The 13613-nt window shown below is 50.1% G+C and overlaps 5 protein-coding genes across 5 annotated transcripts; 3 read left to right on the forward strand and 2 right to left on the reverse strand.

Annotated features, from left to right (window-relative positions):
* Window positions 1-248: 248 nt before the first annotated feature.
* Window positions 249-2104, forward strand: HO133_010978 (uncharacterized protein; the record flags this gene model as incomplete). The annotated part of the gene is made up of 6 exons (XM_037301827.1): window positions 249-415; window positions 469-508; window positions 580-973; window positions 1256-1286; window positions 1358-1374; window positions 1422-2104. The coding sequence occupies 6 exons, from the start codon at window positions 249-251 to the stop codon at window positions 2102-2104; spliced, it is 1332 nt and encodes a 443-aa protein (XP_037153461.1).
* A 423-nt stretch (window positions 2105-2527) lies between these two features.
* Window positions 2528-3739, forward strand: HO133_010979 (uncharacterized protein; the record flags this gene model as incomplete). Its single annotated transcript, XM_037301828.1, has 1 exon — window positions 2528-3739. One exon carries the CDS (start codon window positions 2528-2530, stop codon window positions 3737-3739), a length of 1212 nt encoding a protein of 403 aa, XP_037153462.1.
* A 2874-nt stretch (window positions 3740-6613) lies between these two features.
* Window positions 6614-8458, forward strand: HO133_010980 (uncharacterized protein; the record flags this gene model as incomplete). Its single annotated transcript, XM_037301829.1, has 5 exons — window positions 6614-6638; window positions 6695-6761; window positions 6816-7024; window positions 7072-8300; window positions 8366-8458. The coding sequence occupies 5 exons, from the start codon at window positions 6614-6616 to the stop codon at window positions 8456-8458; spliced, it is 1623 nt and encodes a 540-aa protein (XP_037153463.1).
* A 180-nt stretch (window positions 8459-8638) lies between these two features.
* Window positions 8639-10133, reverse strand: HO133_010981 (uncharacterized protein; the record flags this gene model as incomplete). Its single annotated transcript, XM_037301830.1, has 4 exons — window positions 8639-9853; window positions 9913-9980; window positions 10030-10069; window positions 10119-10133. The coding sequence occupies 4 exons, from the start codon at window positions 10131-10133 to the stop codon at window positions 8639-8641; spliced, it is 1338 nt and encodes a 445-aa protein (XP_037153464.1).
* A 505-nt stretch (window positions 10134-10638) lies between these two features.
* HO133_010982 (uncharacterized protein) lies at window positions 10639-13168 on the reverse strand (the record flags this gene model as incomplete). Its single annotated transcript, XM_037301831.1, has 3 exons — window positions 10639-11634; window positions 11682-12592; window positions 12877-13168. The coding sequence occupies 3 exons, from the start codon at window positions 13166-13168 to the stop codon at window positions 10639-10641; spliced, it is 2199 nt and encodes a 732-aa protein (XP_037153465.1).
* Between the last annotated feature and the right edge of the window lie 445 nt (window positions 13169-13613).

Consider the following 13613-nt stretch of genomic DNA (forward strand, 5'->3'; position numbering starts at 1 on the left):
TTGTGAGTTGCCTCATTAAGGTAACGGGCCGAATCACTAGTGTATACTAGCGCCATCGTTCTCAAGCTTCGATTCTGATCTCTGACACTGTGTACCAATTCCTCGCGCACCCGGAGTGTCTCTTGACCTCCGTTTAAGGACTTCACGTCTAGAATGCCTACAGGCTCTTCAAGCTGTTTATGATGTGCCCATGAGAGTAGCGATGCAAGTGCAGTCGGAGTGTATCCCTTCAATCGACTTGGTATACGATGACTGAGCTAAGCTATGACTTGGACGAGAGCTATGTTGACCGTCATGAAGATGATCATATTAGAGAGCAAATGGCAACCACAGAAGCGCTTTTGCTTGAAGATACTGGCTCAGAAGTCTCAAGGACACTGCCTTACCTTCTCGTCTTAACCTGCGGTGGCGCTGGGTAAACATGAGCCCGTCTCCATAAGTGAGCGTTCCGATGCTAATATTCTGCAGGCTACAAGTCATTTGGTCTGTCGTCAGGTCTAATGGTGCGGTAAGTGGCCTTACGGATGTTCCAATTTCATGCCATCTATCCTTTCTGACCAACTACTGACTGCTTTCAAGCCGTACCTAGTGTCTCTAGGACTCTCCAAGTCGTTCACCGCTCTTGTCTGGCTGGCGGCTCCTCTCTGTGGAGTTGTATTTCAACCGATAGTGGGGATCTTGAGTGATCGAACCCGCAGTCGCTGGGGACGGCGAAAACCTTTCATAGTCGGCGGCACGGCCGGCGTCATCATTGCCACCCTGGCCCTTGCTTTCCTTACGACACCTCTCAGTGGAGATACTCAGGGCCAGCCCCCACGGATGTTGATCATACTGCTAGCGATCACCCTGATATACGCCATGAATGTATCTATTCAGCCTATTCAGGCTGGTCTGCGTACACTAATCATAGAAAACTGCCCCACCCACCAGCAGACCCAAGCCGCCGCTTGGACCAGTGTTTTGATGGGTATCGGTAACGCTTTTGGCTACCTTTGCGGATTTACCGTATTACCTGAGTTCTTTAGACTGAGCGGTTTGACGCAGTTTCAATGCTTGTGTCTGATTGCTTCATTGGCACTGGCAATTACAACAAGCATAAATTGCACTGTCAGAGAAGATTATTGTGCACGCTCGCTACCAGTCAGACTTGAACGAACCGGAGTTGGGGTGGTATTCAGAGACCTGATCCATACATATCGATTCATGCCTAGAAAAATCCGCAAAGTGTGTCACATTCAGTTCTGCGCCTGGATAGGGTGGTTTCCGTTCTTGTTCTATTCAACCACGTAAGGCTTCTTTACTGTCATGGACAAGCTTGAAAGTGATTGCAAGCTGACTAGTGCCTCTTTCACCGCAGCTATGTGGGCGAAATCTGTAAGTACTTTGCGCCGACTAATGTTCCCGTCGCTAACAACTTGCAGATGCCAATCACGCTATCGCCATTAGACAGTCTTTAGTGGCCATAGAGACCATAGATGCTACGTCTATGATGTCTGCAGATTTGACAGCTATGAGCAAGGAAACTAGTATCGCTGAGGACGCGATTCGTTATGGCACATTTGCCAATTTCCTCTTCTCCATTGTGGCTTTTGCTACCAATTCGTTACTTCCGATACTCTTGGGAGTCTCTATCAAACCTGGCCTCGCTGCAAGGAAGCCTACAGCAAAATTTGGGATATCTCAAGCATGGACCTGCGCTCACATCTTCTTCGCTCTGGCCATGTTTGCCACCATGATGGTGACCTCACAAGCAGCTGCCACCTTTCTAGTCGCCTCTGTGGGCCTCTCGTGGGCACTCACCCACTGGGCACCGTTCGCTATCATCGGAAGTGAGCTCGCTGCCCGCCAGTCATTCAATACCCGCACCAACGGTTTTCCAGACGACGAGATGTCGACAATGGGTGTGGAAGTTCAAGCTGGTGCCATTATGGGTCTGCATAATGTGGCCATATCAGCGCCGCAAATTATAGCAGCTTTGGCCTGTAGTGCTATCTTCGGGCTTGCAAAATCCTTGGGAAGTCAGGATGGGACAGGGTGGGTGCTGAGAGCAGGTGGTTGTGCGGCTTTGTGTGCCGCATATTTGACTAGCAGTTTTGATGATTGAACGATTGACGATGATGACATTATGATCTGTACATGGTAATGGTAATACAGCAAGTGACGTGTGAGGGTTTTCTCATCTCGGTGCCCGAAGCCGAACGGATCTACATGGGAGCAGTGCATCTTATCAGATCAACTTGTGGAAGTTCGAGCAATTAGGACCATCCTCGAGGAGGATCGTAGTGAGGAGGACGATCGTGCTCTAGAAAGCCTCACGGAAGGGTGGTCAATTGTTGTATTGATAGAGAGTACTCCCTAAACAGAGAATGATGCTTTAGTGATGTTTCAAAGTGCTACGTAGAATGACTTGCATTCTGGCGAGCCAACGATTTGATGACGGCTAAACCTGAACCTAGCCAATTCTCTAGACACTCGCTTTCAACAACATGGGTTACATGTCCTATACAAATTTTGAACCACTCCAAAAATGGAAATCCAAGCACTCTCCCCCGAAATAATTCAGGACATCCAGTCCACCCCCACCGATTTCATCCCGCCGGACCAAATAGACAGTACCTTCGGTACCACGTGCATTGGTAAAGCTCCCTCCTCTCCATCTCCCGGGGCTCCACCCCTTAGCGACTCCTTGTCCGATAGTCCTGTACACACCGGCTGCCTGGAACCATCACTGACAATCACAGACCTTGTCTCCGCCCCTCTGACCTCCCGCATCCTTTCCTTCTCCGACGAGTTCTTCGCCTCGGCTTCCAACCTCCTCAACCCCGCAAACCCCATCCGTCGGCCCGGCCACTTCGTCGAATCGGGCGCCTGGTACGATGGCTGGGAAACCCGTCGGCATAATCGCTCTCCTCCTGACTGGGTCGTGATACGCCTCGGCCCTGCGGCGGGGATGGTAAGGGGTGTGGAGATAGATACGGCGTTCTTCGATGGGAATCATGCCGAGGGTGTGGAAGTTTGGGGCACCTACGAGACGGGAGAGGGGGCGGATGAGAGGGTGATAGAGGCTGGGTATCGCGCTTGGAGGCCGTTGCTGGGGAAAAGGGGATGTGGAGCTAGCAGGAGGCAGGCGTGGACTGTCAACGAAAGGACTGGGGAAGTGACACATGTCAAGTTGTGCATGCTTCCCGATGGGGGCATCGCCAGGTTTCGACTCTACGGTGTGGCGGTACCGGTTTGGCCGAAGGATGAATCCGAGGAGGTGGAGTTGAGCAGTGCACTCATGGGCGGCAGAGTCGTTGGGTTCAGCGATGAGCACTTCGGGAAGGCAGGGAATCTACTAATGCCGGGACGGGGAGTGGATATGGGAGATGGGTGGGAGACCAAGAGGAGTAGGGAGAGTGGGCACTCCGATTGGGTCGTTGTCAAGCTGGGAGCTCGGGGACGGGTGAGGAGTTTGATGATCGATACGATGCATTTCCGTGGCAACTTTCCGCAAGGAGTGAGGGTTGAGGGCCTGGATGCGGAGGGAGAGGAGGTGGTGAGTGGGGACGATGAGAGGTGGGTGGAGGTTGTAGGGATGCAGGGGTGTGAGAAGGATAAAGAGCATGTGTTTGCGGATGGACTGCTGAAGAGTGTGGAGGGAAGGGCGTTTACGCATATGAAGATGACGATTATTCCTGATGGCGGAGTGAAGAGGTTCAGGGTGTTCGGGGTCCGGGCTCAGGAGAGACACTTGTAGCCCAGTTTGTACGCATGAGATATGAGGTATGAGGAACGAGGAGGGAAAGACTGAGAGTATTCAGCTGAACGTGAGCAATGTGGTCTTCAGGCTTGATTCAAAGCACCCTGGGAGTCAAGGAACGAGATATTCAATGGGTCGAAGCAGGTAGATGTGGCGTTAACAGTGCTGGCTCGTCACTTGTCACAGTAGGTTTCCCTGATATGTGAGAGTCGGTTCTTGAATTGAACGCCAGGCTGTTCAAGAATCCGAAAACCAAAGCATAAAATTGAAGACTTTGATTTGCAGAGCACGAAGATTCCAATCACAATTGTTGAGAATGCGGTTTGAAGGCATTGGCAAAAATACTAAGGGGTATGCATTGACATGCAAAAATGGCCGAGTGGTACATTGAAAGGCAAAGACCTGTCGGTTCACAAGAGTCGTCAACCTTGAGCCTGGTCCCGTCACTGCCACTCATGGAGGCCATGTTCGATAGGTCTGCATCCACATAGACGGAGCACAGTCTCTACGGGTCTCTACTGATTTGAAAGCTGACTGCTCTAATCCTATCGGGTGATTTTCCTTTTGTTCCCCAGTTCAATGAAAGTTATGTTCAATTCCTTTTTTTTCTTCCCTTCCGTTTTTATTTTTCAACCCTCGCTCCACGTCAATCAACAACAAACAGGACCAATTTCTCTCAAGGAGTCTGGTCCAAAATCTCTTGTTTTTCGAGCAGATGCGTGGCCATTATATCCACAGTATTTATTGTTAAATCTATACATCAAGCTGCGCAGACACTTGATCCAAAATTCGCTCATCTCCAAAGTATAAAATTCTCGGAGTATTGTGTAGCATACCACCCTCGTACGAGGCTGACAAGTGCAAGTGTTTTGCTGTTTTGAAAATAAGTCTGAGATCAGATCCTCTTTTGCGGAAGGGTTCGATACGATGGGGCTGGCGTACTTATGAGGTTCGATGTTTTCACCTTGTTCTCTTCTGGAAAACAAGCAGAATTCGTTTCAACGTGATAGTGCACCGAATACTACAGATGACCGCTTTGAGCATTTTTCAAGGAACAGGCTCAATTCAAGTGTCTGATTCAAGTCTTTCTATCTGGATGTAAATCAGTCATGGACTGAACGGTGTCACGCGAAATGGTGGACGTCGCGGAAAGATTCCCTTACATTTCAAGCCAAACGAGACACGCAGAAAAGATATTGAGGATGGCAGGGAGCGTGGTGCGTAGTGGCTGTTTGCCTGAAGGCATCGGGTCACTTACAGAGTATCTTAGCTACTTTCAGACTTCTTTCCTCCCAGTCTAAGCGGCAATCAGCCTTTTCGGCCAGTGTAGACACAATGCGTAGATTAGACCATCAACAGCTATGCATTATCCAGCACCCCTAATACATCGCACTTTCGAGCTCACAAGATTTGCTGTTTGAGAGATCTCAGCCACCCCCGATACTCGACTTCAGTTTTCGCCCTTGGGGAAACATACTTAATCTCTGTACACGAGGAATCTGCTAGAGTTATGTAAAAAGCGGCCGCGAGAGCATGATAATCGCGGCGTGGTACCTAGACTATGTACCTTTCAGCTCCATGACAACCCAAGGAAGAGCCACACTGAAATCTTTGGAGAGTAGTGCCTCTGAGCATCCTTGCTAATGCGCCTATAGAGTCTTATTGAACATATACTCACCCTTTCAAATCTGATATTGTCTGCCCATACGAGTTTCCTTAAAAATACGGACGAGATCTCGAGAATCGATCTTCGGTGGGCGCTCTTGCTCCCATTTCCCTGGTTAGATGGGAGAAGGGGCAAGTTCTGCGGAAGAAAGGTAAGTTGTGCGGATGAGAGCAACTTTTGGGAGGGGAAGTCCCGTTGATATTAATCGAATAGGACGAGATAGACGTTCTTTAGAAGGATCGAATGATCCAGCAGCTGCGAAAATGATGGTCAGGTTGTTGTGCAAGTGGGTAACACGAGACGTAGAATCATAACACTGAGCAAGAAGGGCACCGAACAAGATGTCTTGACCCCTTATTGGAGCAGCGACAAGACTGGAGAGCGTAAGGGCAAAGGCTGAGTCATGGGGGTTGCTGAAGAGAGTGACAATGACCTCTCGACCCCTGGGAATCTTTCCCTAATTGAGCGCTCTCCAAGGAAGGCTTCGACAGCTCTCTAGTCAAAGAGGTGAGATCAAGGCTTCCGAGCAATCGTTTTGCCTTGGCAAAGCGATATGGTGTCGGAAGGCTCATGCTGATTCCTAGGTTCAAGTGAAGGGTACTGAAGGGAGCAAAGGCTCCTGAGGGTATACTGGCGGAAGCAGAGTGTTCCCGAAGGCGTCTTGAGAGCTCTGTAGTAGAGGCCTCGACAAAGTAGAGACAAGAGGAATGCAGATAGAATGAGTGGGATTGTGGAAATGCTGGTGGTCCATCACAATGTTGATCGGACGGGTAAGCACCATACTGGCGGAGGTTAAAGAGTTTGGTATCAAGTATTCTGTATGCGGAGCTGGATACCTCCGAAAATGACAAGAGGCAAGCATGTCGGCCTGGCGCTGAAATGGGCATTAACCCGCGATCATGCATGACCCACACATATGGACTGCATCCTGGCATACGGTCTCAAAAGCACGGCCATCTCAACCTGAAAGACTCGAAGCAAGACAACTAAAGGTGGAAACGGAGGTGGCTATATCAATCTAGTGGGTGTCCAAATAGTCTCGGGAAACGCGCCAAGAAATTGATACATGTCGAAGTTTTGAAAGTGGACCACAAATCTAGGTGTCTAAACACAAGAACTCTTTCTAAGCTCTTGACAAAAGATTGAACAGCAGTCTTAGATCTACATGTCAATCTTTGAAGCGTTATTCTGACCATAATATCAAGATGCAGGCTCCGGTGGTGGTGATGAGTAGATTCTCCAAAGATAGCTTCCAACATAAGAGGATGCAAGCTGACTTTTTGTAGACACGCAGGCCGGCGACAGACAAGTGGGCCGCAAAGCACAACTATCAAATATCACAGCAGCAAAGACGTAAGCAAGAGAAGACTGGACTGCGAGTTGGAAGCGGATACTGAACGGCTGCAGTGTGGCAGACATAATACGATCATGTCTTGGTCCCAAGGCCATGTTGAAGATGCTATTAGATCCTATGGGAGGCATTGTGCTCACAAACGATGGTCATGCCATACTACGAGAGATTGAGGTGGCTCACCCAGCGGCCAAGAGCATGATAGAATTAAGTCGGACACAAGACGAGGAGGTCGGGGATGGTACAACAACGGTCATAATACTAGGTACGCGGTTCTACAGATTCGAATTTGCTTTAACTGACTGCTATTAGCTGGTGAAATTCTTGCACAAGCTCTCCCTCAACTGGAAAGAAACATTCACCCCGTCGTCATAATCGCCGCTTTCAAACGAGCCCTAGCAGACGCCCTCGACATTGTCGAAGAAATCTCCTTGCCCGTGAATATCAACGACGACAAAGCCATGTACCAACTTATATCCTCCTCCATTGGCACGAAGTTCGTCTCCCGCTGGTCAGAACTCATGTGCAATCTCGCACTCAAGGCTGTCCGGATAGTGTCCCATGAGGCTGGCGGCGGCAAGAAGGAGATTGACATAAAACGATATGCCAAAGTAGAGAAGATACCGGGAGGCGAGATAGAAGATAGCAAAGTTCTCGACGGAGTCATGCTGAATAAAGACATCACTCATCCTAAGATGCGTCGCCTCATCAAGAATCCTCGTGTTATCCTCCTAGATTGCCCTCTCGAATACAAGAAAGGAGAGTCGCAAACGAACATTGAGATCAGCAAAGAAGACGACTGGAATCGTATCCTGCAAATAGAAGAAGAGCAAGTAAAGATCATGACCGACGCCATCCTTTCCCTCAAACCAGACCTTGTCATCACTGAGAAAGGAGTCTCGGACCTCGCCCAGCACTTCCTAGTCAAAGCGAACGTCACCGCTCTTCGACGTGTCAGAAAGACAGACAACAACCGCATAGCTCGTGCCACAGGAGCCACCATCGTCAACCGTGTCGACGACCTACATGAATCAGACGTAGGCACACAATGCGGGCTCTTCGAGATTGAGAAGATCGGCGACGAGTACTTCACCTTCCTCACAAAATGCAAGGTCCCTAAAGCTTGCACAATTCTCCTTCGTGGCCCCTCAAAAGACATTCTCAACGAAATCGAGCGAAATCTCCAAGACGCTATGTCCGTCGCCCGCAACGTGATGTTCCACCCACGACTGTCTCCAGGAGGTGGTGCCACAGAGATGGCTGTCTCGGTGCGATTAGCGCAGATGGCGAAGGCGGTGGAGGGCGTGCAGCAGTGGCCGTACAAGGCTGTCGCCGAGGCTATGGAGGTCATCCCAAGGACACTGATACAGAACAGTGGGAGCAGTCCTGTGAGGGTGCTGACAAAACTAAGGGCGAAGCATGCGGAGGGTGGGAGTACGTGGGGTATTGATGGGGACAAGGGAAGTTTGGTTGATATGAGGGAGTATGGAGTGTGGGAGCCGGAGGCGGTCAAGGTGCAGAGTATTAAGACTGCTGTTGAGGTATGTGGCCCTGTTCCTGTTCCTCTTCCTCTTGCACTTCTGGTATGCTGACATTCTACATACAGTCAGCTTGTCTACTCCTGAGAGTCGATGATATTTGCAGTGCAAAATCTGCAAAGCAAGCAGGAGGCAATATGGGAGGAGGTGGTGATGATTAGTACTATCTGTTGACATAGATCTTCATTGCACGAATGTACTAAAAGCGGATATCCAGCATAGAACATGGCATTGTATGAACGACGCTGATCTCTCAGCATAGTCTACATATATTGCTTCCCCTCAGTGCAATGCCCCAACCAGTCGCTCGAGCGATGCAATGTCATAATAGCGTGAATCATTCACAAAACAGCTCCCTCAAAACTCTTATCCTTCGCCTCCATCTTCGCAACCTCCTTTCGGTGCTCTTCTTCCTCTTCATCTTCTACATCGCTCTGATCCCCAAGCGCATCAGCCCTGACCCTTTCCCCATCACCATCCAGCTCGCCATTCAAGGCCATGGCCAAACTTCTTCGAAGAGGCAACGATCTCATGCGCTCCTTCGCTTCGGTTTCCGAGTCGTCAAGGCTAGAGAGACTGGGACTCGCGGCGCCAGAGCGTGAACCACCGCCATCGCGGCCACCTTTGAGGATTTCGAGGCGGTTGGGGGACACGATGCGTGTTCGAGCGCCTGGTGTGGCTAGGAGGACGTTTGCGGCGTCGGTCTGTGAGTTCTCTCTCTCCGGGGCTTGGGTTCGGTCTTCTCTGCCCCTTGAATACTCGCTCTCACTACCATCGGCCTTCTTCCCATTCCCAAGTTCTTTATTACCGTGCTCCATTTCGACGTCTTCGAAAAGCTCCTTCGTGTCTTTCCTCCTTCTTGCCATCTGCCTCCTTGCAAAATCATCACCCCGGTCCCCGTCTGTTTGTAAGCACCCTCCCCACTTCTTCCTGACCGGGATTGGACTCTCCGGCTCCGTTATGCTGGTCCTAGAATTCGCCCTCTCCCTCTTCAACTCCGACCATGTCCGCAGCTGGTTCTGCAGTATATATTTTTTGTTATCCTCATCCAGCTTCATAACCACAAACTCACAGTGGTTCATGTTCCGTAAATCTTCGAAGTATTCCACGCTGAAGTGGTACCATTTCATCAGAAACACTCGAGTCATGAGGCCGTGAGTGACGAGTACGCAGACGGAAGCAAAATCTGACTCCCCAAAGCTTCGCCACAATGATTCGTTGAAGCCTGAGACTCGATCGTATGCGTCGGCCGCCGATTCACCATTTGGTATCCTGTAGAAGAAATGTCCGTAGTCCGCACGTTCCTGCCACATCCGACTCATCTCTGCCGAGTCGGGTTGAAAGTTCCCAAAATCTTGTTCTCGTAATCGGGGCTCTTCATACACCTTGATCGTGTGTCGTGGGAAAGGGGAGGGTTTGTGATCTGGGGCGGGAGATGTGAGCGCATTAAGGATTCCTTCGGTTGTTTCTCGTGTTCTTCGGTAGGGAGAGGTAAAGAAGTGGAGGGTGTCTGAAGGGCGGAGGAGAGAGCGCAGCTTTTGGCCTGCTTCATCGGCCTGGAAGAATCAGCTTGTGGAAGAAGGGTTGGGGACCAGATGGAGCATAAGGAGGGTACCTGTTTCCAGCCATCTTGAGTAAGTTTGACGCGGTGGTCGGGGACGGTTTGGTGGATATCTCGATTCTCTGGCCCAGATCAGCTTCTTCGTCACGTACAAGAGGCTTCTAGACGTACTATTGCCTTCTGATTGGGCGTGGCGTATCAAAATTATCATCTGTAGGGCTTAGAAACCCATCTTTTTGATCATATAGAGTGCATCCTACCCGTGGTTTGCCCATGATCCTGGTATATAGGCTTCAAATCCTGGAGGATGGCAGTATCTTTCCCACATATAGTTTCTTGATGTTGAGGAGCGAATAGTGCATCTGCAGGTGCGAGCATAAAGTAGAGCGATCTAGGCTTATCGATAAGCAGATTCACTAGGCTACATCTACACTAGAGCAAAATCTTCTCCGGACTACAATCCATCAATCCCCGCGCCTTTCTGCTATTCTATTCTGACTTATTCATTCTATTGAGTACTATGCTTAGGAGCTAGGTACATACGCCTTAGAAAGACGAGTTGCAGCTTGGAAACGGTAAGAAAATTATGGGGCCTTGCCCAGCAACTGCACACAGCGATCGAGTACAACGGAGAACATATGGATGGATCCAACCACAATCGATCCAACCAGTACAGTAGCGAGCCTGTCACGAGGATCAGCGGCCTTTCGCTTCCATGGGCATGCAAACAAGGGGCTACAGACCGGAGAAGCGCCCGCAACGTATGGTGAAAAGCCACATCTAGTATCCCTCGAACTGTCCGCGAGCTGTAGTATTATCCTTGTGATTCGGAATATGACCAGTAGCCAGACCTGCTGCACGACGGTCTGCGAGGGTACGAGCATGGGCACGTTCTTCATCTGTGGGGCCGGATCCACCGAGTGCGGTGCGCGGGTTGGGCGGTCCGTAGTCGATACGTGGGATTCCAGCACCACGGACACCCCCGTTAGCTGCATCTTTCGTGGCCAGCTTGGCCTTGATTATCGCATTGATCTCCTTTTCTTCACGGAGACCACGCTCCTTTTCAGCTTTGACTTTACGGACGACTTCCTCTTCGCTGTCCTCTTGCTCTTTCCCTTTCTTGGGTTTCTTCGCAAGCGCACGCATCTTCGACAACAGACTCTCACTCGTGGTGGTACGAGGACCGGTGGTTGCGTCGCCGGTGCTCTTGACTGCTGGCTTCGCATTACTCTTGGCGAGCAAAGCGTTCATCCTATCCATTAAGCCACCACCCATGTTTTCAGCCTCGCGAGCAGCCTTGATCCTCGCCATTTCTTTGGCAGCGATCTCGTTCGCCGGCTTTGCCAGCAGTTTCTGGTACGCTGGATCGATAAATGGATCGTCCGTAGTGATGGTGGTTGGACGAGTCTGTGAAGTCATGGCATTGCGGCAGTAACGGTCGGCATCCTGCGCTCCCAGGGCCTCAGCATCATGGTCCGTGATTTGTGCTGTACCAGGAGCAATAGCAAGACCCACGCCTGATCGATTGCCTGAAGCTGCAGTATTGGTTCCACGAGGTGGGCGGACGTCAACAAGCTTGGCTTTTCCGCTGAAGACAATTGGCATCGCTACTGCTTGTTGGACACTATTCTCATCGCCGGAGTAATCTGATGGGTTGAATGAGTCACTGTCACTGGCGTCTGGATTCTTCTCGGTAGCTGAGGTCTCGGGAATATCACCACGCTCATCAGCAGCTTGGTGTCCGCGTACAGCTGAAGCGTTGGAATGGTCATAGATCTGCACTTTATCAGCATTGGGAGTTTTCAGGTCAGAGCTTTACTCACCAATGAGGTGTTGAGATCGACTGGGATATTTCCAGACTTGTCAGTAAGTCCTTCAGGGCTTGTATACGGACCCGAAAATGGAATCGAACGATCGAATACAGCCTCTGAACGGCTACGTACAACGGGTGATCCATTGGATACATCGCTCGAGGAATGAGGCGCAATTGGTCTCGAATAGTTCACCACATTCTTGCCGTCTGGTGAAGCGTCAACTAGGAGGTGTGCCGAGTTTAGGAGAACTTTGGCATTGGGTGAGGCGTCAACGAGGGTCGGTGCCGAGATTGTCATACGAGCTGCAGTCTTTGCCGAAGAAGAAGGGGGAGTTGTAGACTCCGTGCTTTCCTTGCGATGGAATAATTTTCTAAAGGACTTTTTCTCGTGACTAGCCTTGGGCGATGTGATCAGGTTTGTCATCGTCTTCTTTGGGGTGATCTTATCTTCCTCGCCATAACCCAACACAGCGTCCGCCTTCGGAAAGCCGCTGGTCTTGTGCTTCACGACGTGATTTTTGGAGTTTGTGGAAGTCTCGCTGCTCTGGCCAATCTCTGCTGCATTGCCCTGGTCTTCACCAGAGGATGGGTCCTGGTTGTCATGTGCTTTGGACATCTTGCCACGATGAGTAGGGGTTAGATATGCGTCGCTGTTCTTGTTATTCACCGCAGCGCGGTCCTGATCATTGCTATAGAGCGCTTCCTGGGTTTCCTCTGTCTTAGACATCATGCTATGAGCAGTAGCGCTATCGGATATTTTCTTTCCTAAAGCCATCGAGCCTTTGCGGCGACGTAGCGGTGGTGAAGGATGTAGAAGGTCGGAAACTTGCTGCACCGAGAGAGGTTCAGGATACGGTGTGGGAGCTCGAGGTAAGTTGTGTTTCAAAGCTATGGGTGCTGTGTGACCGGCCTCAGCAGAATCTGCAGTTTTGTGTGAGCTGCCTGACCTGCCAGGATTGTCCAGATTCGTGAAAAGGAGTCCAACTTACTCTTTTGAGCTTGAGCAAAGTTGTCTGTACACTCCACACGACTGTGCGTATGTGCAGTGGTTTGTGTGGTTTGCTCAGGATGAGCTGTTGACAGAAGAACTAACAAGTGAACCTTCAGCCTTGATTCCCTCGGCGGCGGCAAAAACGACGACTTCAAAGGACATGATTCCCTCGGCGGCGGCAAAAACGATGACTTCAAAGGACACTACTGCATACCTTGGTCATTTTCGTTACTGGTCTTAGCTTTTCTAACGTTCAGAGGGTGGATTTCTTCATAGTCATCGTCCGTGCTGATTTCATCGTCTGCATCTTCCCCAGTATCGTAATACACTTGTCCCCAGTCTGTATCCACAAAGTCCTCGCGAAGTGCTTGCAGTGCATCAATGCTGTGATGTGAGAGCGTTGTATCTGCCTTTTTCTCTGCTTTGTCTTCCTCAAGATACTGCCATCCGAGCTCCAAAGCAAGGTCTTGCTTTTCGAGCTTTCCGGTGGCCTCCTTCTCTGCCATATCTGTTTCCGTAAAGGATGCTTTTCGTGCTTCGTGTAATGTTTGACTGCAGGAGAATTAGCTTCCTGTCTTCTCAATTTTACTTCATGAACCGTCCGAAAAGGGTTTCGGTCAGATACTCAAAGGCTTGATATACCTTGTTCGATGAGTATTGTCAAATGCCGTGAGTTGCTAGAGCTAGGGAGAGTAATTTGAGCTATGTGCAAGACAGTCTATGTTGGGCGGTTCATGGCAAATGCATTTGATATTGGTGACTGTTTGTGATGTTTTGAACAAAGCTAGGCTTCGGACATACCACCGGGTTTAAGCCAGTGAGGTTTACTTATTGCACTCATTGCACTCGACGCGTCTGCAAATGATGTTCTGCAAGTCTCTGAACAAATGGGAACAAGACTACAATTTGATGCTTTGCAGCAAAGCAGAGTCTACAAGTTGGTGCCTTGCA

Source organism: Letharia lupina, assembly GCF_014066315.1.
Source record: "Letharia lupina isolate WasteWater1 chromosome Unknown contig_9, whole genome shotgun sequence".
In the NCBI taxonomy this organism is placed as follows: domain Eukaryota; kingdom Fungi; phylum Ascomycota; class Lecanoromycetes; order Lecanorales; family Parmeliaceae; genus Letharia; species Letharia lupina.